This window comes from Sodiomyces alkalinus (genome assembly GCF_003711515.1).
Source record: "Sodiomyces alkalinus F11 unplaced genomic scaffold SODALscaffold_7, whole genome shotgun sequence".
NCBI classification, from domain to species: Eukaryota; Fungi; Ascomycota; class Sordariomycetes; order Glomerellales; family Plectosphaerellaceae; genus Sodiomyces; species Sodiomyces alkalinus.
In genome coordinates, this window is record NW_021167085.1 from 983135 (window position 1) to 1007127 (window position 23993).

The 23993-nt window shown below is 56.1% G+C and overlaps 10 protein-coding genes across 10 annotated transcripts; 4 read left to right on the plus strand and 6 right to left on the minus strand.

Annotated features, from left to right (window-relative positions):
- Nucleotides 1-23: 23 nt before the first annotated feature.
- SODALDRAFT_334414 (hypothetical protein) lies at nt 24-685 on the minus strand. Its single transcript, XM_028612203.1, has 3 exons — nt 582-685; nt 270-513; nt 24-175 (listed from the first exon to the last, which is right to left on the minus strand). Exons 1-3 carry the CDS (start codon nt 613-615, stop codon nt 121-123), a joined length of 333 nt encoding a protein of 110 aa, XP_028465131.1. The 5' UTR covers nt 616-685; the 3' UTR covers nt 24-120.
- Nucleotides 686-3556: 2871 nt separating this feature from the next.
- SODALDRAFT_334416 (ACN9-domain-containing protein) lies at nt 3557-4322 on the minus strand. The gene is made up of 2 exons (XM_028612204.1): nt 4001-4322; nt 3557-3914 (listed from the first exon to the last, which is right to left on the minus strand). The coding sequence occupies exons 1-2, from the start codon at nt 4217-4219 to the stop codon at nt 3720-3722; spliced, it is 414 nt and encodes a 137-aa protein (XP_028465132.1). The 5' UTR covers nt 4220-4322; the 3' UTR covers nt 3557-3719.
- Nucleotides 4323-4619: 297 nt separating this feature from the next.
- On the plus strand, nt 4620-6026 carry SODALDRAFT_351636 (proteasome component PRE2 precursor). The gene is made up of 2 exons (XM_028613550.1): nt 4620-5016; nt 5121-6026. Exons 1-2 carry the CDS (start codon nt 4873-4875, stop codon nt 5838-5840), a joined length of 864 nt encoding a protein of 287 aa, XP_028465133.1. The 5' UTR covers nt 4620-4872; the 3' UTR covers nt 5841-6026.
- Nucleotides 6027-6088: 62 nt separating this feature from the next.
- Nucleotides 6089-7642, minus strand: SODALDRAFT_313435 (glycoprotease pgp1; the record flags this gene model as incomplete). Its single annotated transcript, XM_028609234.1, has 2 exons — nt 6089-7246; nt 7286-7642. The coding sequence occupies 2 exons, from the start codon at nt 7640-7642 to the stop codon at nt 6095-6097; spliced, it is 1509 nt and encodes a 502-aa protein (XP_028465134.1). The 3' UTR covers nt 6089-6094.
- A 315-nt stretch (nt 7643-7957) lies between these two features.
- On the minus strand, nt 7958-11799 carry SODALDRAFT_334419 (hypothetical protein). Its single transcript, XM_028612205.1, has one exon. The coding sequence runs from the start codon at nt 11402-11404 to the stop codon at nt 8150-8152; it is 3255 nt and encodes a 1084-aa protein (XP_028465135.1). The 5' UTR covers nt 11405-11799; the 3' UTR covers nt 7958-8149.
- Nucleotides 11800-13948: 2149 nt separating this feature from the next.
- SODALDRAFT_340660 (hypothetical protein) lies at nt 13949-15506 on the plus strand (the record flags this gene model as incomplete). Its single annotated transcript, XM_028612972.1, has 3 exons — nt 13949-14399; nt 14474-14762; nt 14843-15506. 3 exons carry the CDS (start codon nt 13949-13951, stop codon nt 15504-15506), a joined length of 1404 nt encoding a protein of 467 aa, XP_028465136.1.
- Nucleotides 15507-16421: 915 nt separating this feature from the next.
- Nucleotides 16422-17200, minus strand: SODALDRAFT_194455 (hypothetical protein). Its single transcript, XM_028607155.1, has one exon. It carries the CDS (start codon nt 16931-16933, stop codon nt 16466-16468), a length of 468 nt encoding a protein of 155 aa, XP_028465137.1. The 5' UTR covers nt 16934-17200; the 3' UTR covers nt 16422-16465.
- SODALDRAFT_334423 (mixed-linked glucanase) lies at nt 17134-18633 on the plus strand. Its single transcript, XM_028612206.1, has one exon. The coding sequence runs from the start codon at nt 17467-17469 to the stop codon at nt 18427-18429; it is 963 nt and encodes a 320-aa protein (XP_028465138.1). The 5' UTR covers nt 17134-17466; the 3' UTR covers nt 18430-18633.
- Nucleotides 18634-19351: 718 nt separating this feature from the next.
- SODALDRAFT_324956 (hypothetical protein) lies at nt 19352-22906 on the plus strand (the record flags this gene model as incomplete). Its single annotated transcript, XM_028609942.1, has 3 exons — nt 19352-22114; nt 22185-22276; nt 22345-22906. The coding sequence occupies 3 exons, from the start codon at nt 19352-19354 to the stop codon at nt 22904-22906; spliced, it is 3417 nt and encodes a 1138-aa protein (XP_028465139.1).
- Nucleotides 22907-23119: 213 nt separating this feature from the next.
- SODALDRAFT_379802 (hypothetical protein) lies at nt 23120-23982 on the minus strand (the record flags this gene model as incomplete). Its single annotated transcript, XM_028615068.1, has 5 exons — nt 23819-23982; nt 23682-23741; nt 23520-23622; nt 23310-23455; nt 23120-23239 (listed from the first exon to the last, which is right to left on the minus strand). Exons 1-5 carry the CDS (start codon nt 23939-23941, stop codon nt 23120-23122), a joined length of 552 nt encoding a protein of 183 aa, XP_028465140.1. The 5' UTR covers nt 23942-23982.
- Between the last annotated feature and the right edge of the window lie 11 nt (nt 23983-23993).

Here is a 23993-nt window from a genome sequence, read left to right on the forward strand (position 1 = left end):
CTTTTAAAAGCACTCTGAAACGGTTTGATACATTTGGCGTAAATCGGAGTTTCTTCAGTCATTGGCTTCATAGCTCGTTTGTCTCCGTTCTATGATCCGTGATTTTCGTGTGACGAACATTTACAGGTCTTCCAACTTGTACACCTCGTATGCCGGCACCTCATATGGGTGAGAGCTATGCATGGGAGAATGTGTCAGTGGGCTCTTGTTTTCCCTACGTACCATTTGCTGCTGGACATTGTTAGACGTGGACTATGTCCCCGGCGTACCTCTTCAGCGCAGCGACAGCGGCCTTGGCAGTGTCCCGTCCTTCACATAGTATCTCAACACGGTACTCGAGGACTCGCTCAAGCTGGCCGGCTGAGCCGGTATGAGGGTCGGCGCCAGCCTCGGCAACGGGTAGGAACTGACCCTGGCCGGTGAGTTCGAAGGCCACTTGGACGTATTTTCCGCCTTGGTATACGCCGGCTCCGGCGGCGAAGACGGCGTCTTTGGTGGCTGTCAAGTGGGATGCTGGGACGGGGAGACGAATAGACGATTTAGTGAGATGGGATTGATAGGCGAGAGGGATGGCTACTTACCGGGGACAGTATATACCAATTTGTATCGGTCCATCTTTTGTTTGTGATAAGTCTTTTATAAGTAATTGTATGACGGAGACGACGATTTGAGGAAGATGATGGCGAGAGCAGTTGTCCGTCTCTCGACTCGAGCAAACGCTACAATGTACGCCTGAATACAGAGTACCTCCTGCGCTGTACCGTAAAGGTTCCATAAGGTACCTTAACGTCCCAAGCTATAGGCGGGAACCCCACTGTGTCTGCACAATGGTGGAATGTGGGCCGGCGTGAGGGCCTGGTGGTAGGTACAGTGTCAAGCCGTCCCATACTTTTATGTACTCCTCGAAGCTCCACATTAGTGACTTCTACGTGTAGATTTCAGATTCCTATCACCATTTTTTTTTTTTGGTTCCGTCTTCACGAAAGTCGGTTCAACCATAACTTGATGAAACTCGCCGTCTCTCACCAGTTAATTTCAGCACCCTCACCAGAACTATTTACATTCAATAGGGGGGTTCTGTTGCCATGTCGAACTTAAAGAACGGCGAGCCGAAGAGCAAAAAGCGAAAACTCAGCGGTCAGCACATCATCAAGGTCGGCGGCAAAGTCCTCTCACTTGACGGTTATTTCAACCCGCCCGAGAAGAAAAAGAAGCCAGTTGAAGAGACTTCCCTGAAAGAACCCGATACCGAAGAATCTAAACCACAGGAAGTACCGCAGGACGCCACCAGCGATAGCCAGCCGAGGGCACAGAAACGGAAAAAATCGCATCAACCCTCATCACAGGGCGAGACCGATGGATCTTCACCCCGGCCCAGTGGGTTTCGGTCCAAAAAAGATGGCTCGTCATCCCGATGGAAGGAGGATGCCTCGCTCTTGAAAACTCGGCAAAAACTGCCCATCTGGGCTCACCGCGGCGAAATCCAGGGCCTCGTCCGCAAGAACGATGTGCTCATTCTCGTCGGCGAGACGGGTTCGGGCAAGTCCACACAGGTGCCGCAGTTTCTCATCTCCGAGCCCTGGTGTCGCCGGAAGACGGTCAAGGACGACAGGGGCCGCGAAGTCGGAGTCGGAGGAGTCATCGCCATCACCCAGCCTCGCCGAGTTGCAGCCACCACACTAGCACACCGTGTCGCCCGCGAGGCCGGCACACCGTTGAGGCAAGGCGCCCCGGGAATGGTTGGTTACTCTGTCCGGTTCGATCACAATGTTCCCAAGGGGACGAAGATCAAGTTCGTCACCGAAGGTATGCTGTTGCAGGAGCTGTTGCACGACCCCTGCTTGCGCCAGTACAGCGCCGTCGTGGTGGACGAGATCCACGAGAGGAGCGTCGACGTCGACCTGCTTTCGGGGTTTTTGAAGCAGATCTTGTCAGGGAAAGACCTCGCGGGCCGTGGGGGGGTTCCTTTGAAGGTGGTAGTCATGAGTGCGACGGCCGATGTCGAGAGGATACGAGGCTTCTTTTCGGATGGCGCGCGTCAAGACGGCGGGGTCCAATCTCCGCCGCCAGAGTCGAGTAAGGGGTCAGGCATTTCAGTCGGAGAACTTCGGATCCCTGGTCGACAGTATCCGGTGCAAACCGTCCACCTACCAAAGGCGATTCCAGACATCCAGGAGGGCCTGCTCAAATCCATCTTCAAGATCCACACGGAGGAGCCTCTTCCAGGTGACATTCTCGCTTTCCTGACGGGCCAGGAAGAGATCGAGGCTGCACAAGGACTCATTGAGGAATACTCCAAGACGCTAGCCTCCGGCGTTCCGAAGATCCGCGTCTTCCCCCTGTTTGGCCAGCTCTCCATCGAAGCACAACACGAGGCTTTCAAACCGATCAAGGGGGGGGGTTTCACCCGAAAAGTCGTCCTTGCCACGAACATTGCCGAGACGTCCGTCACGGTGCCAGGTGTGCGGTATGTCGTGGACTGCGGCAAGGCGAAAGTGAAGCAGTTCCGGTCCCGACTAGGCATGGAGTCCCTGCTCGCGAAGCCCATCTCCAAATCCTCGGCCATACAGAGAACGGGCCGAGCCGGCCGTGAGGGGCCCGGCAAATGCTTCCGGCTCTACACCGAAGAGGCGTTTGAGACCCTGCACGACACCGACCTTCCCGAGATTTTGCGTATCGACGTCCTCGGTGCCGTTCTCACGATGAAGGCTCGAGGCATCGACGACGTCCTTTCCTTCCCGCTCATGGATGCCCCCGCTGTGGACGCCATCGAGAAAGCCCTGCTCCATTTGCACGCCCTCGGCGCCCTCGCAGACGACGGCTCCCTCACCCCGGCCGGCCGCAAGATGGCCTCGTTCCCCATCTCGGCCCCGCTGGCTGCCGTGCTCCTCGCCGCCGCCAAGCCCGCCTTCGACTGCGTCCTGGAGGCGGTCGACGTCATCTCGGCCCTGACGGCGGGCGACGACATCTTCCACCAACTGCCGTCGGAGGAGCAGCGCGAGGAGGTCGAAGAGGCGCGCAAGGAGCTGTACCGCCGCGAGGGCGACGTGCTGACCTACCTGACGACGGTGCAGCTCTACGCGGCCGAGCACGCCGACCGCGTGGCCTGGTGCAAGCGGCGCGGCGTCAACGTGCGCAACATGCGCACGGCCATGAACATCCGCCGGCAACTCCGCGCCCTTTGCCTCAAGGAAGGCTTGCTGACCACCCCTCCCGAGGCGGACCCGCAGCCCTTTGCTCCCCCGACGCCGGAACGTGCGGAGACGCTGCTCAAGTGTTTCCTCCGAGGCTTCGCCTCCAAGACGGCGGTTTTGGCGCCGGATGCCAGCTACGTCACCTCGCAGGGGAAGCACGTGGTCGCGATCCATCCGTCCAGCGTCCTGCACGGGCAGAAGAGAGAGGCCATCGTGTTCTTGGAGCACGTCTTTACGCAGAAGAACTACGCCAAGAAAGTCAGCGCAATCCAGGGGAACTGGATCGTGGAGGCATTGCAGGGCGAGGATTAAGAAATAGAAGAACCCGCGTAGACCAACTTGGCCGCCGGGTTACCTGTGGACGAGGTAGTACAAGTTTATTTATTTTACAGCCAAAATCTCATGATCATAATACATGACATGGGAGAATTGTCTCTCATGGCATCCAGATGAAATACACCCCTCTCGGCGCCCATAACGTTGCAAATGCCCGCCCGCAATAATACATACTGCGAGAGGGGTCGATCAATGTGGACTTGAATCGCCCGACTCTCCTCCCTCTTCCTGCTGCTGTTGCCGAATAGCCATCATGAGCTCGTAAAGTTGCCCAACTTGGTCGTCGCTGAGTTTCTCAAACTTGGTCTTGTCGATCTTCTCGCCTATCCACGCCTCGCCCTCGACCTTTTGGGCGTATAGCTGCCACTCCGTCAAGAAGCCGATCTAACAAGCGTCAGCTCTGCTATTTCCCCAGGAGGCCTGTAAAGACTGTAAGAGCTTGGAGAAGGGGGGCCAGGGCAGTGTCGTACCAGATGGGCAGGGTTGTCCACGTTACGGTGAGCGCGGAACTCGGCCTTGACGTATTCATCCCCAAGCAACCGCATTTCGGCTGGAAGGAACTTGCGATGGGCCCTTAGCAAGCGACGGTAGAGGGGGATAGGCGGCAGAAGGGGCATCGGGGCGTTGGGTCCCAGGGTCCTGGCTCTGTTTACGGCCGAGGCCCATCTTAGAGTGGTTGTGGGACGCATTGGTGCTTATGCGGGAGCTCTAGAAAGTCTTATGAGAGGTAAAGAGAAATCTTGGCAGAATATGAATGCAACGTCTCTTTGATGGCAGTGGTGAATATGAGCGTCGGGTTTGAAGTTCGATGAGAGCGTCCATAATTCGGGCCGGCCGTGGCGGCGGAAGGACGAGGAATTTGGCGTGCCGCTTGTTACCAGCTCCGGGCGGCCCGTTGCCCTTGGCTGGCAGGTAACCTAGGTACCTAAGGTAGGAAAAGGTAAAAGGTACCTAAGGTGCCGTACCTGCATTACTGGACTATTCCGAATAAGGCAAAAAAGAAAAAGAAAAAAAAAAGGATCAGTCAGCATTGTATCCGCACTCGGTATTACGAATACTTCGTACCACGAAGCTGCTGTGACGCGAGCAAGAGCTGCCTGCTTTTGGGGAGCACTAAGAAGGTTGAAGCTCCAACGTACAAACTATCACCACGAATATCAACCATCGACAACACCAACTCTCGTCTATCATTTCCGCGGTACTTGCCGGATTACCCGTCGCCAACATCATTTCTGGCATCGAAAAATAAGATTCTCGACTGTCATCAATTCGGCCTTTTGATCATCCTTCAGACTCACTCCCCTGGACAGTCGGACGAGTCTACCTGAACCCAACAGCCGATATGGACAGTCTGGTTTCCAGATACAGCCGTCCGGCCTACGAGGAAAACGAGGTCGCCTTTCGCGATGAAGAACAACAGGATCTGGAGCTCATGGGCGCTGCCCCTCCTTTGTCTCTGAAGTTTGCCATGCCCCCGATAGCACAGGTACGCTCCCTCTCTCCCCCCCCTGGCATGTCGAGCCTGTGTCTTTGCGACTGTCGAATCCTTTTCCGCAGATGCTAAATATTTCCCTCGCTTCCCCTCTTTAGCCCTCCTCTTGGCTCCGCGCCGCGACAGACGACCGCTCCAACCCGGACTGCCCCATCAAGATCGCCCACGGCACCACGACGCTCGCCTTCCGCTTCCAGGGCGGCATCATCGTAGCCACCGACTCCCGCGCCACCGCCGGCAACTGGATCGCCTCGCAGACGGTCAAGAAGGTCATCGAGATCAACTCGGTCCTCCTCGGCACCATGGCCGGCGGCGCCGCCGACTGCCAGTACTGGCTCGCCTGGCTGGGCATGCAGTGCCGCCTGCACGAGCTGCGCCACAAGCGCCGCATCTCCGTCGCCGCCGCCTCCAAGATCCTCGCCAACCTCGTCTACAACTACAAGGGCATGGGCCTCAGCATGGGCACCATGTGCGCCGGCGTCACCAAGGAGGAAGGCCCCGCCCTCTACTACGTCGACTCGGACGGCACCCGCCTTGCGGGCAACCTCTTCTGCGTCGGCTCCGGTCAGACGTTCGCCTACGGCGTGCTGGACGCCGAGTACCGCTACGACCTCAGCGATGAGGAGGCCGTCGAGCTGGGACGTCGGAGCATCCTCGCCGCTACCCACCGTGACGCCTACTCTGGCGGTTTCATCAACCTTTACCACGTCAAGGAGGCCGGATGGGTCAAGCTTGGCTTCGAGGACACCAACCCCATCTTCTGGAAGACGAAGCTAGAGAAGGGCGAATTCACCAATGTGACTGCGGACCTAAACTAGGGAGGGCAGCATGCAGGTAGAGGCAGGGCCAGAGGCAGAGGGGAGCCAAAAGACGGACTGATAGGGCGCGAGTGCAACAAAAGATATTGGTGCTTCTTGTACCTTGTAAATTACAATTATGTGCCCCGATAAACCGAACATCATGGGGGTCTTGCCCAGTTTCTATCGTACAGGTTGCTCCGTGTGTTCCCCACAGATGAATGATCCTTTTTTATGATACAGGCGTCGCGACCATGTATACCACGCTTCGTTACCTAGGAGAAGGGACTTCTATCCCCGTCCCTCCTTGTCCAGCCGTCTACACCCAATATTCCTCCATCTTCCCCAGTAGGATCCAGAGGCCACTTCCGAATCGCCCTGACGGACAGCTGGCTCTTATACCCGGCTTCATACATCTCCAATCCCGTCCACGCAATCATGGCCGCGTTATCCGTGCAGAGCTCCCGCGGCGGCGCCGTGATGGCCACCGACTCATATCCACGCACGTCGAGCACCGTCCGGAGTATGTGCATCAGAAACCGGTTGCTCGCCACCCCGCCCGAGACGACCAGCGTCCGGATGTCACGAACGCCCAGCTCCGGGTCCTCCAGCGCCAGCACGACCCGGCTCGCCAGGTGCTCGAACATGACACGCATGGATTCGCGCGCCAGGACCCTCCTCCCGTCCAGGGACATTCCGGGACTCGCGTCCTCGACAATCCTGCGTATCTGAGACCCCAGCCCGGAAAAGGCGTACGCCATGCGGCGCGATTGGATCATCGGCGGGATGATTTGCCAGCCGTACGACGTGGGCCGGGGCGTGATTTCGTCGACGCGTTTCTGAGGGGGTTGGTAGTCTCTGTATAATGGTGATGACGCTGTTGTTATTACCCCTTCTGCATCCGGTGGTGGCGGCTCAGCAGCCCCGTCCCCTTCCCCTTCGGGAAAGGCGAAAGCCTCAAACATCCGCCCGAACATGACGTCCTTGGCGCCGGCAACAACGTCCGCTGGCAAAACCAGACGCGCCGCCTTATCGATAGCGTCCCCAACCGCGATATCCGCCGCTTCAGCCAGGATGCGATGGTCGTTAAGTCCACGGGAATGCACGAGGATGGTATGCCCTCCCGAGACGAGCAGCGAGAGGAAAGGAAACGCCGGGGCGTAACCACCATCCGCGGGAGTATTCTCGGTCGGGGAGGAACCGTAACCGTCGCGCCGCCGCCCGCGTCGTTGTTCGAGGGCGGTGACGAGCCGAGGCGTCAGCGCATGCGCCTGCATGTGGTTCACGCCGACGAGCGGCACCTGCCACGCGGCCGCGAGGCCTTTGGCCGTGTTCAGCCCCGCGGACAGGTTGGCGAGCATGCCCGGCCCCCGCGTCACGGACACGAAGTCCGGGATGCGCCGTTGCTTCCCCCGTACCACCAGCGTCTTGCCTTTGCCATTTTTTTCTGTGCCGTTGCCGCTGACGCTGCCGCTGCCGCTGCCTACGTCGGGGGGGAGGAATGCTAGGCTCTCGCAGATGAGCTCGGCGAGGCTGCTGGTGTGCCCTTCTATTGCGACTACCGGGTGTACGCCGCCGTAGGCACGGTTGTCCGAGGTGTGCTTGCGGTTGTAGTGGAGTGTGGCGGAGCTGTCGTCGTGTTTCGACAGAATGGCGACGCAGGTGTCGTCGCAGGAGGTTTCGATAGCCAGAGTGAGGAGGTTACGGCGGCGAGAGCTAGTCGGCGTCGGATGGACGTGCCATTGTCGTATGCCGTGTGTTGCTTGGAAGCGCGGGCTTGGGGCTGCAAGCCATGGCCTTAGCGGACGGCATGAGGCTCTCATCAAGGTAATGTACGGAGTAGGTGGGCGAGTACGAATGAAGGACGGTTAAAAGGCCGTTTCTTAGACCAATGAAGGCATCTGCGGCGGAAATCATCAAAAGCGAGCCTATCCGTACCTATCTAAGGTACTTACCTTTATCTGGGATATATTTTTTGTCTTATCTTACACCGATATCGGCTAGTCGGTCTTGAGTGCTTCACCGACGTCACCGAGAACGACGCCTAAGAAGCAACCCAAGACAGTCGCCACATCTAGACGTCCTCAACGACTGCAAAGACGGATTTCAGCAAGGGAAGGGAAGATTTAAAGATGATACCGATGTTTATCATTTAATATTATGCCGATCATTCTCGACAAGTGCCTGTATCCGAGCTTCGAAACGCTATATCATATCACGATGCCCCCATCTACCTTTTCCAATGCTATTTTCCGAATGCCAGCCAGTCAATGCAAAAGAAATATGAGAATCAAGGTCTCAACAGTTGAAAGGTTCGCGCCCTTTCACCATCAATCCTCCTGAGAACCACCTCTCCTCTCGAGAAAGTTAACCCACTGGCACTTGCAGCCGCCATTGCCCCCGTCGAACCCCCCAAACGACGCATCGTTCTCCCGCCGCGGGTTCACCACCGTCCCGCCAAAGCCAATATTGTTGGCGATCAGCTGCGGCCTGGCCGTATCAATCCTCTGCCGCGCATCGACGGGCCAATGCCACACGAACTTCTCCCCGGGCTGCCCGCCGTGCGTGTCCATGGTGATGCTGACCGGGTAGGGCATGGTGCCCGGCCTGTCGGTCGCCGCCCCGTTTGGGGGCCCGAACCTGGCCCCGTCGGAGAGAAGCCGGGTCCCGTTCTCCCTGCGCGTCCAGATCTGCACGAGGAACCGCACCTGCGTCCAGGTGACGATGAAGTTGGCCTCGGAGCGGCTCACCCCGCCGTTCTCGTCGAGCGGGACGTTGCTCTCTCCGTTGCCGCCGCGGCTGGGCTCCGAGCCGTTGAGCACGCTCACGGATTTGAGGTAGAGGGAGCGCTTGAAGTAGGTGTAGAACCCGTAATGTTCCGTGGGTAGGCCGCGGTCGTATAGGCGGACGGGCTGCTGGAATGCCTGGGGCATGAACTTGGCGGCAGCTGCCGTGCCGTCTTGGTTGAGGTCGGGCTCGGGCAGATCCACGATGAACCCGGACCCAGATCCGGATCCCGAGTCGTCATCGTCATCGTCATCGCCATCGCCATCGCCATCGCCATCGCCATCGTCCTGCCGTTTGCTGATGGCGTTGGGCCCAACCGTATTGTTGGGGTGCGTCAGGATGCTGAGGTAGAAAGGGGTCGGCTCCCCCGCCTTGTCATCAGAAACGATACCGTCGGTCTCTTTTCCGAGGAAGAACATCTCCTCGAAAGAAGGCGGCTGCGGAATGGGACTGAAACCTCCGCGGTCCTGACGCGTCCGAATGGCATCCCGCGCTCGGGTGGTGAACCCGCCGCTCCGCCTTCCCTTCCGCCTCCGATCTTCGCTCTCGCTACCGGGACGTGGGGGTTCCCCGTTCGGAATGTTCCATGCTTCTCGTGTGCCGTTGTCCCACTGAATTTGCATGATAAACTCGGGCTGATTCGGTCGGAACGGAGCGGCCGATTCGTGATCCTCTTTCGGCAGCGAGCAGCTCCATACGGTCGTGGGCTGTGTGCACCCGGTGACGGCAGCCGAGTTATCCGGGCCGACGACGGTCATGACGCCTGTCGGCATTGGCGGGAAATTAGTGAGGTTGACAAAGATGCTCTGGACTTCGGGGGCGTCGCCGCCACCTCGGGGGATGAGGACCACGCAGAGCACGATGACGAGAACGATGGCGAGAATGGCTCCGCACACGCCAAGCCATACTCGCCTCCTCTTGCGTCCCTCTCGGCCGGACCGCCCAAAGCAGCCACTGGCAGGGACGCAGCCGCGGCCCCTCCAGAAGCCGCCGGCTTTCCTGGCGACGACCTCTTCCTTTTCATGGCGACGGCGCTCGCGCTCGATACGGGATTCCGGCGCGCCAGAAGCGAGAAAATGCTCTTGCGGGAGATAGGTCCCCGGCAGCCTTTGTGGAAGTGTCGATGTCCCAGGTGCCGGGGTCAAAGGGATGTCAGACATGGTAACCGCACTCTGGGAGCTCATCGTTCCGACGATGGCGGGGGAGACGGGCCCAGGGGAAGGCGGATATAATGCTTGAAGCGGGTGTCCAGCAGGAAACACGGCACGATATCCGATCGGCTTCTGCTGGTTTGGGGGAGAATATGGCGGGGGCTCCTCTGAGGGAAATTGAGGGCTATGCGTTGTTCTTGTTGTTGTTATTGTCGTTGTCGTTGTCGTTGTTGCGATTCTTGCTTTCTCGGTGTGGCCACCACCGAGCAGCGGTGTCCCCAGCCGGGGCGTCGCTGATCGAGAAGAAGATGCCGGGGAATGAGCACGATGGGCCAAGAACGGAGATGGTGTCCTCCTCGGGGTGGGCACCCTGACTATAGGGGTGTGATCGTCCCTGGGGGATGGCTTCGGCGATGCCGGAAGCCCGGGTCTGAACACAGCAGCCTTGTCTGCCTCTGCGTCCATTTTGTTGAATGTCGGCTTTGATGGTTCATCTCTGGTTGCCTGCACAAGCTGGACTGGGGCGTCTATGGGGTGCGACTCTTGAGCTTCGCGGAGTGGGCTCGTCTTCTCGGTGAATGGAGTGACAACATGGTCCCACCAGCCACGGGTTTGCGTCTCGGCGCTACCGGGGCTCCGAGATGTTTCCTTCGCTCTGATGCTGTGGGGAGACTTGGTGAGGGCGGCGTCCTCTTCGAAAAGGGTACAGGGACTCCCTCCGTCGTCGCTCGCGTCATCGCTTTTCGGCTCGATAATGCTCACCAGACGTTCTTCAGCTTCCCGGTTCTGGTATGCGGACGGTACGGTGGGGACAGGCGGCGCGTCGCGGTCGGCGGTAGCGCCGAAACCCGTCGCCTGTGAGTAGATGCTGGAGGCCGGGCGGGGTGACTGGAAGGGTGATGTGGTGTCGGGTGTGTCAGGGCTCCACACCGATTTCAGCTGCGAGGGAGTCAGAGGGGTGACGTGGCGGTCTGGATCATACGCCCGGTTCATATGAGGCAATCTTGCAGGGTGTGCTGAGTAGTCTAGCGGGGTGGCCAGCATGGCTGCATCAGCTGTGGTACTCGCATTGCCCTGGCCAGCCAGTTCGGAGGGCAATGATATGCCAATGACGATGGGCCGGTCGTCGGGGGAGAGGTCCGACCCTTGGCGGGTGCGGGTGAGAGTTGGTGATGGATTTCCAATCTGCGGCGACTTGGTCGTCCTCTTTTTGAGCCAGTTCCAGTTGCCAACCGAGGCCGATGATGGCTCGCCCTCGAGGGCCCTGAGGGCGGCAGCGTCGACGAATTTGCCTCTGGGGCGTTCTGGACTGGTGAGTTCCTGGACGAGCTGGTTCTGGCGGAGAGCGGACATATCGGTTATCAACCTGATGCCGGCCTTCGCGTTCTGTGCCTTTTGTCGGTGCCGAGACTTTAGCCTCCTTATCTTCAGTACCGAGTATCTGCCTTGGGACGCTCGCGCAGCCGTCGACTTTATGGGTCTGAGGGGGCTCGGAAGTGCGTCCTTCTCAATGATGGGGCTCTGTTCATCGTCGTTGATGGGGGTGATGACCTCTTCGTCCTCCCAGTCCTCCCAACCATCCACCTCTTTCTCAAGCTCCTTCTCGCCGTATTGAAGCCGCCTAGGCGGTTGTGTACTGAGGGTCATGGTTTATGTTTCTTGTTGTCGATGTCTTGTATTGAGGTAAGTAGGGTTTGATGGTGGAGGGGGAAATGAAGATGCTGCGGTATGGAGGAAGGAGAAAGAATGCGTGGTAAGGATCGTTGAAGAAGATTGTTCATAAGGGTTTGAGAGGTGTGTTAGATATGAGTCTCTTTGGGCGAGGATTCAACCGAGATGTCGAGTCATCTGAGAGAGAGGGAGAGTAGCAGCAAGCCGAGTCTTGTGATGGAGAAGTTCGTTTCGCAATTCGTGAATATCGAGAATATCGAGAATACCGAACGAGACAACAAAGCCCAAATACGTGTAAGATGGAAAGGGGCCAAGGAGAGAAAGTAGGGCCAAGGCAAGTGAAGGCAGGTTTAAAAAAAAAAAAAAAAAAAGAGAGAATGAGAAAGAATGAGAACGGCCTTGTTCACGGAACAATGGCAAGAGCGGGTGAATGAATAGTCGCGACACTGAACGGACTAAACAAGATGAGAGAGTGAAGAACGAAAAAGAAAGAAAGAAAGAAAGAAAGGCTTTCCCGGCCCGACACACCACAGCTTTTCGTCCAAATAAAGAGAGAGATGACGGACGGCCAACCAAGACGAGAAGAACAGCAACAAGTGGGAGGACTCTGGGAGGACTCTGGGGTTCAAATATCGCCGCCCATCATGTCCGACGGTTCCCGATCGTCCCCAACGGCCTGCCGACCTGGACAACACGCGTTGACGGGGGTCCATTTGGGGATTTGACTGTGATATTCGAAGATGTTTGGCTGGCTGATGCTGGCATCGTAGTATGGGCAAGCGCCCAAGCAAGTTGCCGTGGCATGTTGATTGGATGAGGTGCCGCCCGACGTGATTGAGCGGCTTGCGAATCCCGGACTACGAGTGGTGAGTGGTCGTCCTGTCTATTGCGGATCGGATCTTCTCCATGGCCGGCCAACTGGCTAAACGGCGGGGGTCTTTTTACTCTCGACGCCTACAGTTCGCTGGCCATGATTACCTGCTAGGCTTGACTGGAAATGTTGTAGGAGTAAAGTTGTGAAGTTGGTGACGGTGTTTCACGAGTTCTGTCTGAAGGTACCTCACCTTACGGAGTACCAGGCACGAAGTACTTCGTGCACAAGCAGGGTACGTACCATTGTGGCGTCTACGCCGATTTTTGTGGCTTCTAATGTGGCTTCAATAATCGTGGCTTTTGATTGATGGGGCGGAGTACGGATACAACTGCGAAGTAATGTACTCGTACCCCGTACCCGTATTTGCGATATATCCTGACCTCCCCCACTTTATCCCTAGTATCGTCGTACGGATATCACGTTATTAGCAACACTAATAGGTACCCTGTGCCTGTCACGTAAGGGTTCCTCGAACCAATGCAATTTGTCTGCGTCGCGAATGAGTTGACCCACGGAGGCAAGAGTATTTGATTAGGTAAGGGATGTGTTATGCCGGCAACTCGACATTCGCCGTATTTATTAGTGTACACGTAAATTGTTCCTGATCGACCAAAAGGGGATACAAGGGTCCTTCCCGTTTCCGTTCAACTGCTTGTCCCCTCAAGCCCCCACCCACTCACATTAGAACTCGGGAGCAAATGCCCATCGCGATAAATTACTCCGATTGGTAAGAACTCCAAAGTCATTAGAATTAAGGAACTACCTACGAGAAATAGATTTAATGACCAGAATATCTGGGCGTGCTTGGCTCATTAAACACCCAAACGAACACCTTTTCTCTCTTCTCCATTATCCCGTCCTCTCCAACCTAGCCCATAAACTTGGTAAAGCTCTCTAAATGCGCCATGCCTCTATAGGCCGTTATTGTAAAAATCATTGCTGTCCGCATCAAGCAGACTTTATCATTCGGCTGTACTTTTTCCCTTTGCGAATCTCTAGTTGCTCCTCCCACGCCTCCCTAGATCCCGTCTCCAGAACATCGAAGCAGCCGAGTCCCGGACATAAAGCATTGTCCTTGGGCTGTCCTAGAGATCGCATTCCACCCTTGACGTGAATACCGCTTTCCGACAACGCTACCCGTTTCGATCTCGGATCTCGCGCCACCCACCACAAACCCCACGAGGCGTCGCATTCCTTCCGAAAAAGGGCCGCCACTCAGACCCCGAATTGACAATACTTGCCCGGGCATTCGGGACGAGAAATTCTCGCACGGCGCTGCTGCCGGGGCGTGACGCCGGCATTCTTCCAACCTGGCCAGCCCACAATCCACGGCGGCGGCTGCTGATGGGGCAGCGCCTTCGCTCTCGGGCGATCGCCGCCCCGCTGTGTCCCTTCACCGCAAACGCCCTTCGGTCGGTCTGGGCAGAATAGACATAGATGCTGCAGCACGCGGCAGTCCCAGACTCCTGGGACCCAAGGGGTCCCCCCTGCCGACTCTGCCGGGTATGTAGATGTGGTTTTGGATTGCCGTTGTCTGCTTCCTCCTCTCCCGCGCGACAGGGGGCCTTTTGGTTGAACAATGGGACCGTACTGGCTGGCTAACTCGCCCGTGACGCTCTCCCGTTGCAGTAACACCTTTCGGCCAGATGCCCCTTTCGCGCAGTCCGTCACCAATCCCTGGCGGCGGCTGGCCCAGCCATGATCTCGACCATCCCGACCACTCCACAAAAGACAACCGAACAAGTCCGGCAAGCCGATGGTCGCCTGCTTCAAATTCCCCTGGCTTTGTGCCCTGGGAGTCGGCAGCGATAAGGAAAACGGAGGGCAAGGGTTATCCATCTTTTTCGACTCAGAACCGGAGTTTCTTCCAGAAGCATATGCGCCGCATATCCAGCAGCCTGCCTCGTTTCAACCACAACAGGCACACACCCCACTTCGGCAAGGAGAAACCAGGCCGCGGCCCATGGTCCGTTCTTTACAAGCTGCCCATGGTGGGCAGGATACGGGCTGGGTGGTCTCGCAGGAGCCGGAGGACGAGGTCCTTTCTATTCTTCCTATTCATAATTCTAGCCAGCCTCTACATCTTCTACCACAGCCGTGAGTCTCTCCCTGAGTCTTCCTCCCTTTGTTGCTAGGTTCTCAGCGTCACTAATCATCTTTCTATTTCATAGCGATGGCGTACCATTGGAGGAGATCGGCCTCCTTCGGCGGCGGCGAGAAATTCGTGATTGTCTTGGGAGCCAACGTGGAGGGAGGGGTCATGGAGTGGAAAGGTGCCCGGGAATGGGCCATCGAGCGAGACAGCATTCGGAACAAGAAAAGATACGTCGCGCGTTGGGGGTATGACTTGGAAATTGTGGACATGAGAACCAAGAAACGGTACGCCCATGAGTGGCGCCAGAGTTGGGAGAAGGTTGATCATATCCGGAAGACCCTCCGAAAGTATCCCAAAGCCGAATGGTAAGACATTCCAGTTGGCACCCTCTCCCTGACCGGCAAAATTCATATTGGAACATCCGCCTGACTGACTTGGGGTCCAGGGTCTGGTGGCTCGACCTGAACACTCTCGTCATGGAACCCTCATACTCTCTCCAAACCCACATCTTTGATAACCTCGCCGACAAGGTATACCGTGATATCAACGAGTATAATCCTCTCAACTTGACGCACCCCTTCACCGAGGCGTATCTCGACTCGGAAGCCCGAAGCCCCGTGGGAGATGGAAAAGAAGAATCCATCAACCTCCTCCTCACCCAAGACTGCATGGGGCTCAACCTCGGCTCCTTCTTCGTCAGACGGAGCGCTTGGTCGGATCGACTGCTGGACATGTGGTGGGACCCGGTCGCGTACGAGCAGAAGCACATGCAGTGGAACCGCAAGGAGCAAGACGCCCTCGAACAGATGTACAGCTCGCAGCCTTGGATCCGGCAGCACACGGCCTTCTTACCCCAGCGCATGATCAACAGCTTCCCGCCAGGGGCGTGCGGGGAAAGCGGCGACGACCCGCGCTTCCACTACCAGAGGGAGGATCGCGACTTCGTGATCAATACGGCCGGTTGTGAGGTGGGCCGCGATTGCTGGGGCGAGATATACCACTATCGCGAACTCAGCTACTACTTGAACCGGAGCCTCTGGGAGCGGTTCAAAGAAGATCTGGTGGCCGTGATATGGTTCAAGCTGACGGGGAAGAAGGTCAAGCTCTGAGGCACCAGACCAAAAAGCCCTCCTCTTTTATGTTCGCTTCTTCTGTTCCTATTTCCCCCCCCTCTTGTTCGACCCTGTACAGCTCGGCCTCGCCGTGGCAGTCCATTACGGAGCTGCATCACTTACTCGGTTATAATATTCGCCTGGGGAATTCTTTGTATACCACTCCTCCAAGTCGTTCGATACTTGGGGGCTTTTGTATGAGCGCGTTTTCCGGCTATTCTTGTACATTTCTTTTTCGCAGCCCTTGGAAGGGTCATGGAATGATGCGGTTTGGAGAACTGGGCTTAAGTTAAAGTCTTATGAACAGCGTCAGGAGAATAGGAGACAGAGAGGAGCTTGAAATGAGGTCGATTGAGGACAAGTGCCTCTCGACCAGTTTTATGGGAGCATGAGATGAAAGTTCGCCCAAAACCACACGTTACCTGTTGTGATGTGATTCTTGGCATGTTCTGCCATCACCAGCATCCCGATCAAAAGACGGTCTTGGCCGACGGCCGACGGCCTTGATATTGTCTTCTATCAGAACTAGGATACCGGTCAAACCCTAGCTGGTCCGACTTGTCGTGGCTCTTCTACCTGGATGAGAGCTGTTCCCTCGTATTTTATTTAGCTGGTTTCTCGGGTTAACTGGCTCACACCTGGGAGACCTATGACAATCGAACGGCGGTTGGAACAGTGACAGGGCAGTTGGTCCGAGGAATGCAAATAATCACGGTTGGACAGCCTCCGCCGTTGTCAACGTGGATGGCAACGTTCTTGGTCCGGCCCCTTAACGGCGTGGTGGGTCAGCTACGGGGTCTGATTGGCCAATTCGGTCGAGGTACCGTACGTTCTCAACCTCCAACCTCCAAGAAGACAGACGGACTTGTTTCATTTCTCCCATTGCCATCAACTGCGCCTCTAGACGGTATTTTTCCAGCCTTCTGCCTTCAGAAACAATGAACTCAACGTCTGCTTCAACTGTCTCTGGCGGATCTGTACCTGCATCGTGATTCAACCTTGAGCGATTCCAACCTCGTAGGAACATGTATTGAGAACTTGGGCACTGAGAGACCACAGTCGAGCCTCATCCCAGCCAGCACGAGAATCACAGCCCATGGTCCAGAACTCCAGTCTGCATTCCAGTATCCGCCGCCAGACACTCTGCTGTCTAGGAATCGAAGCCCTATCCGGGACGAACCCCCGAAGGTCCTCGGATGGCCTGTGGGTCGGCAGGTGCCTCGTTCCTCGATCGTCCCGCCATGTTCAGGGGAGCTTGCTAGTCCGGAATGCTTTGCTCTTTGACCATCTGGCTGGGCGTACATACACGAGACTCCAGAGATACATTTTATTTCCCCCCCTAAGCAAGCATGAGTACCCAAGTTTGTTGACCACAGCTTCCCCCCCGGCCCCCTCCCCCCAATATTTTGGCTTGGCCCGGTCATTCCACCAAGTGGTGGTTTTGGTTATTTTCTCATGTCTGGCCAGGTAACAACTCCATAATATCTGCTTCGTCCGTCGTCGTGGCTCCTCCCTTCGGTTATGCCAAGGCAGCCTACGCCTCAGCTGGGCTAGGGGACCTGTTGTGATGTTCGTTTGGGCATAGTCACCCTGGTTTTGTTATCCATTGATGAGAGTCATTCATTTAGTCTTGGCTGTGTATTGTTCCATGGGATAATAGACCCTGACGTATTTGTTGTTAGCCGAATTTCTCATCTAGAGTTCCTCTCACCTACATAAGGAAGGGTTCTGCTTCTTCCTGTGCGTCTTCTATCGTTCCGAGTTCCCAAACCAATCCGTTCCTCTACTGTCTATTAAGCAGTCCTGCTTTCGCTCCGGCGACCCCCTCTCTAAGGCAATATCGTCTCTCAACCTATTTGCCGCCAACTTCTGCCCCCCGTGGCACTGAAAAAGACAACCCGTCCACGTGCTCGTCTTGTTCTCGGTCACTCTTTTCGAGTTTCGTTCAGAAACAGCGATGCGTTTCTCTGTACACAGGGTCTCATTCGGCCTCTGTGCCATTCCTCTCCTTGGACTCGTGGTTGCTGAGCCATATGTTCTACACCACCACTTCGACCGCACCAACTTCTTCGACGAGTTCACTTTCTTCGACGAACCGGATCCCACCCGTGGCGTTCAGCGGTATGTCAGCGCAGTCGAGGCCAACTCGGTGAGTCTTGCGGGCTTCGCCAACGACGCAGTCTTTCTAGGCGTGGACTACAAGACCCCGGGGCCCTGGCGGCGCTCGGTCCGCGTCACATCCAACACCGCCTACGACAGCGGGCTCTTCATCGCCGATATCGCACACATGCCTACCAGCAGCTGCGCAGTCTGGCCCGCGTTTTGGATGTTCGGCCCCCAGTGGCCGTACGACGGGGAGATCGACATCATCGAGGGCGTCAACACGCAAGACCGGAACAAGATCACCCTCCACACCGGCCCCGGCTGCTCCATCACCAACGAAGGCACCACGGCCTCGACGACGCTGAGGGAGACGAACTGCAACGCCGGCGACGCCTACCTCGGCTGCACGCAGACGACAGCCAGCAACGACAACTACGGCGACGGCTTCAACGACATTGGCGGCGGCGTCTACGCGACCCAGTGGACGGGCGAGCACATCTCGGTCTGGTTCTTCCCGCGCGGCAGGATCCCGCCGGACGTGCGGTCGGACAGCCCGGACCCTTGGACGTGGGGTCCCGCGCTGGCCCGCTTCAATGGCGGCGACGGGTGCCGCATCCCGGACCACTTCAGGCAGCAGAGCCTTGTCTTCAACATTGCGTTGTGCGGCGAGTGGGCGGGACGTGTGTGGGGTGACGATGCGGAGTGCTCGGCGCTGGCGCCGACTTGCGACGAGTGGGTTGCCAATAACCCGGACGCCTTTGCTGAAGCGTACTGGTTGATCAATTCGGTTCGAGTCTTCCAGTTGGAGGAGGCATGAGGAGCGTTTTCCCTTGGGCCTGGTACATGTTCCACGGCGATGCCTTTTTTATTTTTATTTTTATTTTTTAGCATTTCATTTCCAATCCTCGTGCATGGCAGCATGGCAGCATGGCAGTATGACATCTGGTTGCGTTATTTGTTTCACCCTTCCTTTTCGTTTGCTTGTTGTCTTTGGCTTCAGTCTTTATTAGACAGATACCCTCAATATATGATTGCACTTACTACAATTCCCGTGGTCCCATTAACGAGTACTAGCACGGGTGTCCTCAAGAGCTGTTGGCACGCCTGCGAAACTTGGGCACCGCCATACCGCCATTCACTGAACCTGACCGTGATCTCATCGGGCTGTTGGAGACCTGAAATAGTTGATGTTGCAGACTCTAACTAGATGGTTAAGAAAAGTGTCAAGATTATTCACATCAAGTTTAATCATAGGTCCAAATTGACGGTTTCGACGACCAGATCGCCATCATTCGAATTTTCAGGAAAGGTAAACAAACGTTGGTTCTCTTGCTTGAATTGTTCCGTGAAGGAAGCTGGGAGAAGAGGTCGAAGTAACAAGACGGAAAGTCACGGAATACACCGTCTTGGTATCTTTTTCGCACGGTCAACTTAGGCAGGCAGGCACTCATCCCCACATAACTCTAATTCGCACGGGTTTGACAAGCGGGAAACTGCAACCCAGCTTATAAGTAAAGGTATCAACAGTAAGGTACGAAACAACTTCAAACTCACTGGAGGCGACTCTACTTCACAGTTTACATCTTTTATATCTCAACCCAGTGTTATCAACGACACACGGCACTCCCTCAATCTGCGCCGTTGGTCCTTAGCGGGCTATGACGATGCTTGGCATCCATCCACTCCCTAGCACAAGGTAACAAGAGATCGAAGACTTGGCGGACCTCTCACCAGGTGGAATGGGTTCCCGATACATCCCAGTAGGATGTCTTGTTATATCAAGGGACCAATACATCAACCTCAAACAAGAGTTCTGGTCTCGAGAATGCTTTCACCAGTGGCATGCGTTCCCTCAGCAGTGGGAAGAAGACGAGAAGGCCAAGGTCCTTCAACCTACCGCCGCGTTCTTGCCGGTCCTGCCGCGAGACGTCCAGTCTGAAGTCTTTGCCGCCTTGAGGACGGCGCCTCTTCTCCCCGAGCTCCTTCGCAAGAAATGGATCAGCTTTGAAGTCTGCGTCTGTTCTAGCAAACCGGACACTGCATTGCTCCGCGTGTATGTTCTCCCCGACGATGTGGATAACCTCCTGGTGGACAGGTCCGACATCCACCTGAAAAAAGCTAGGAAGGACTTGTTGGCAAACCTGGACTATTCCCAATCTACCTGGGCCGGTACACCCAGCCCGTCTCCTCGGTCGCTTCCTGAGCCGCGGGACCCCGACATGGACCAGGAAGAGTCACTTTCCCTGTTGGAGATGTTCAACAACATCCCCTCGCCAGATCCATTTGCAGAGAGGCTCCTCGTACCCCTGTACGAGGCACCGCTCAATAACCTACTTCAGAGTGAGGTTGCCGGTTTAAATACCACGCTCTACCCATATCAACGCCGGTCGGCAGCTGTCATGTTAATGCGAGAAGTTCAGTCGGCTCAGGATATCGACCCAAGACTAGTCCGGGTCAAGGACCAGGCAGACCATGATTGGTTCTACGACGCTCCCGCTGGTGTCGTGCTCAAGGAACCGCGCTATTATGATCGCGTTCGTGGGGGGATCCTTGCCGAGCAGATGGGATCAGGAAAGACCCTCATCTGCCTCGCTCTTATCTTAGCTACCAGGTCACTATCCGCCGAACCCCCCGCGCTCCGCAGTCCCGTTGTGCCAGCGACGCGTGGGGTCAGGTCGCTTGTCGACATGGCTGCTGCTTGTGCAACGTCCAACGGTGCGCCCTGGAAGTGGTATTTTGGGGCTCACGATAAACAGCAGGACGTCGCCTACGAAAACTGTCTCAAAGCGATAGAGCGGAATCCCGGGGCGTACACAATGCCCTCTCCCGACACGAAGAGGCCTGGCCGCGTTGCGTCCCGTCAGGTAACGACAGACGCCCCCAAACCAATCTTTATCGGCCACGGTTCGGTCGTCGTGGTCCCTAACAACTTAATGCGGCAGTGGGAAGCGGAGATTCGGAAGCACACCACTGGCCTCAAGACCCTGAAGTTGGAAGACAACAGCTACGACATATCTCCCAAGGCACTTGCGCATTACGACCTTGTACTCGTCCCACATTCCCGCCTCAACAGGATCCTACGATCCAGCGGCAGCAACGAACATCCCTTAACCAGGGTCCTTTTCAAACGCTGCATCGTGGATGAAGGCCACATGCTGGGCAATTACACCCCGCGTCACAAGAGCGACTTACTTCTGGCACTTGACCAGCTGCATGCTTCAGCTCGATGGATTGTCACCGGAACCCCTTCCCGAGGGCTCTATGGCGTAGACGGCCCTCCATGTGACGAGCCGCACCAGAACATGGCGACTTTCTCGGAACAGCCAGGAGACGTAGTAGACGGGGCTACAGGTAAAAATGGGAAGTCTGCGGAAGAACTGGAGAGGCGTGACCTTATTAGGATCGGCGCCATAGCATCACTTTATCTCAAAATCCGACCTTGGGCAAACACTACTGAGGAGGGGGAGACGCCCGCTAAGTGGTCAGTCTATGTGATGCAACCGAAACACACCGCCAAGGGTTCTGGGCGGCAGAGCTCATTGAGAGGGACCCTCAATTCGTTGATCGTCCGGCATAGGCTCTCCGAGCTTAGCCGCATGCTGCCAACCGTCGACGATAAAGTGGTGCTCCTGGACGGTTCTTACCAAGATAAACTGTCTATCAACGTCTTCTCGGTAATAATCATCTTTAACGCAGTTCAGTCGCAAAGAACCGACCGCGACTATATGTTCCACCCAAGTCAACGGAAGAGTCTGCTTTTACTGGTGCAAAACTTGCGGGTAGCCTGCTTCTTCGGCGGCCATTTCTTCCCCGACCAGGACGTAGCCAAGGCTCTCGAGACGGCAACCAATTTCTTAGAAGAGAAGAAGGTGCCCATCAGCGAGGAAGACGAAGCTCTTCTGCGACGGGCAATCGAAGCGGGTCAGCTGGCCCTTGAAAACGAATTGAGGCGGCATAGTCACCAGTTTCACGAGATGCCCGTGTTTGTGCGGAACTTCCTACCCAACGGTGCAGGCCAAGCCTGGTCCCTGGACGGCAACGACAGCGATCCGGTATGCACGAACACGACGTTGATTATGGACGCCCAGAAGATAATTCGCTCTTCTCTCGGCGATCCTACCCGACTGAACAGCCTGTTGAACGGCGGGCTTCTGGCGGCGGGACGTGAGTGCAAGTCGACTGCGTTGATACGAGAGGAAGAAGCAGACGAAGCGGCTGCGAGGCCCAAATCGCTTGCCGGAGATACAAACCTGGGGAGTGAAAAGAGCCCTAAGAATCTCCGGTCAAACGTACTTTGGGCTCCCCTCCACCATAAGGATAATCGTGATTCTGATAGTGAGGAACTTCCGGAGGCTTTCGCCAAAGCGGAACTCATCTCCACTGCCTCAGCGAAGATGTCCTATCTCCTGGACAGCATTATTGAGCACCAGGAGAAGGAGCAGATCATCGTCTTCTATGAAAACGAGAACATGGCGTGGTATGTGGCCGGCATGTTGGACGTGGTAAGAAAACGCCTCCCCACCCTGACGGTTGCTTTCTGGTGTCTCTATTGTTGTTAACGCGAAGACGTAGATTGGGATTCGCAATCTTATTTACGCCAAGTCGCTGAGCAGCAAGCGGAAAGACCAGTACATCAACACTTTCAACAATGACACGAAGTTCAGGTGAGTCCCTACTCGGCGCAGGTGAACGGCTACCCAGCTAGAGACTAACAGAAATTGGGGGGGGGAAGGGTTCTACTCATGGACCTTACACAAGCGGCTTTCGGCTTGGACATGAGGGCTGCGTCGAGGATCTACTTTATGCATCCCATCTTGAATCCGCAGGTCCAGGCGCAGGCCATCGGACGGGTTCGCAGAATCAGCCAGCAAAAGCCCGTCACCGTCGAGACTCTCGTGCTGCGCGACAGTATCGAGGAGGTCATTGTGGAGCGCAAAAACACCATGAGCCAGGCCGAGCACTGGAAGTGCAAGTCGCTGTTGGACGACCGGCCCATCTACAACTGGATCTTGAACGCGAGCATCACGCCGATGCCCGAAGGAGAGCCGAGCAAGATGGATCAGATGGTGCCGTTAAAGCACCCGCAGCCTATATTCAGAGGAGGCTTCGGGCGAGAGGTAGACCCAGATGAGGGCCTCTGGGTGGGCGATAAGGACAATGCCGGGCCGGCGAGGTTGAATGGGCTTAAACGTCCCCACCCCGCCGCGAACCCGGATCTTTCGCACCCTCCGGACGAAGTTCCTACGAACGGTGGTCTTCCTGAGCGGCCGGCCCGTCGAGTACGCTTTGGATAGACAACCCGTGCGGGTGGGCAGGTCTAGAACTGCAAGGGGCGTGTGGCGTGACTTTGGGAACGATAACGACTTTAGCGGGTTCGACGTATTTTCTTGGTATTCGCGGTTAGCATGGTTCAGAAGGTGGCGGCGTTCGGGAGGGTGAGGGCTGTGCCCCTCGCTTATGTCGTCGGTTAGAGTTGCCAGGAGGCAAGACATTCCGAGCTATGCACCTTATGCATTGAATCTTGGTACTACCAGTATGCGGATCTGGAAAGGAGTATGGAGTAAGGGAGGGACGGTCTGAATATATGGCTCCACGGGATCTACAGCGTAAAAATTCGGGGTACACGACTGAAGATGAAAGATGCCAGTCACCTCTCCCTGCCCAAGGAGGTCGTGACTCCTAAGTTCAACTCAACACTTGAACGGGACGAGCTGCCATATCAAGGGCTAAGCGTGGAACTGGTCTCATTTTCATTTCAGGGAAGGAAATGGTTATGAGGGGCATCCATTGCCTGTTGGTGATGTGGCAGTATTCCGTGGAGGTGATAATGATCCTGAGGTTGACTTTTTATGGAGACCGTCCTTATTGTAAGTAGAGATCGTCAATCATGTTTTCTCTCTCTGAAACGAGACGAGGTTGCTAATAAGGAGATCCCCTGCCGATCGCCCTTGATCTGCCCCGCAAAACACGCCAGGCCGTGGATCGCGTGCATCCGATATCCCGTGATGAACTGCGGGGCAGTGAACAGGGATAAGAGGTATCGAAATCCCTCGACACGAATCAGTCAACTTCCCCCCCAATGGTTTGAGGATGAGTGCATATATACGTGATGGACATGCCTTGGAGGATCTGGGCAAATATTGGAAGAAAAAGAAAAGAAAAAAAAAGGAGAAAGGGAGGGCACGATGTTGACCGCCTTGTGGCACCGGACTGAGGATGACGGAGGAATGTTCGAGGGCGGCGCTCAGCCAGGGTGAATGAGGAGGAAGCATGGCAGGGATGCGGTGGTTATTGCGCTTACAACGTAAGAAGATAAATGATGAGGACATGAATCGGATTTGGAAGGGTTCATGGCGATGCCATGTCGACGACGGTGGATGG

Excerpts from the sequence above, each read along its gene's own strand:
- SODALDRAFT_351636 (XM_028613550.1), top strand. The coding sequence starts at position 4,873 with ATGGACAGTCTGGTTTCCAGATACAGCCGTCCGGCCTACGAGGAAAAC. Across the intron at positions 5,017-5,120 it reads CCATGCCCCCGATAGCACAG|CCCTCCTCTTGGCTCCGCGC; the intron begins GTACGCTCCCTC and ends TCCCCTCTTTAG.
- SODALDRAFT_194455 (XM_028607155.1), bottom strand. The coding sequence starts at position 16,933 with ATGACCGGGCCAAGCCAAAATATTGGGGGGAGGGGGCCGGGGGGGAAG.
- SODALDRAFT_334416 (XM_028612204.1), bottom strand. The coding sequence starts at position 4,219 with ATGCGTCCCACAACCACTCTAAGATGGGCCTCGGCCGTAAACAGAGCC. Across the intron at positions 3,915-4,000 it reads TGGACAACCCTGCCCATCTG|ATCGGCTTCTTGACGGAGTG; the intron begins GTACGACACTGC and ends GACGCTTGTTAG.
- SODALDRAFT_334414 (XM_028612203.1), bottom strand. The coding sequence starts at position 615 with ATGGACCGATACAAATTGGTATATACTGTCCCCG. Across the intron at positions 514-581 it reads ATTGGTATATACTGTCCCCG|CATCCCACTTGACAGCCACC; the intron begins GTAAGTAGCCAT and ends TCCCCGTCCCAG. Across the intron at positions 176-269 it reads GCTGTCGCTGCGCTGAAGAG|CTCTCACCCATATGAGGTGC; the intron begins GTACGCCGGGGA and ends TCCCATGCATAG.
- SODALDRAFT_334419 (XM_028612205.1), bottom strand. The coding sequence starts at position 11,404 with ATGACCCTCAGTACACAACCGCCTAGGCGGCTTCAATACGGCGAGAAG.
- SODALDRAFT_334423 (XM_028612206.1), top strand. The coding sequence starts at position 17,467 with ATGCGTTTCTCTGTACACAGGGTCTCATTCGGCCTCTGTGCCATTCCT.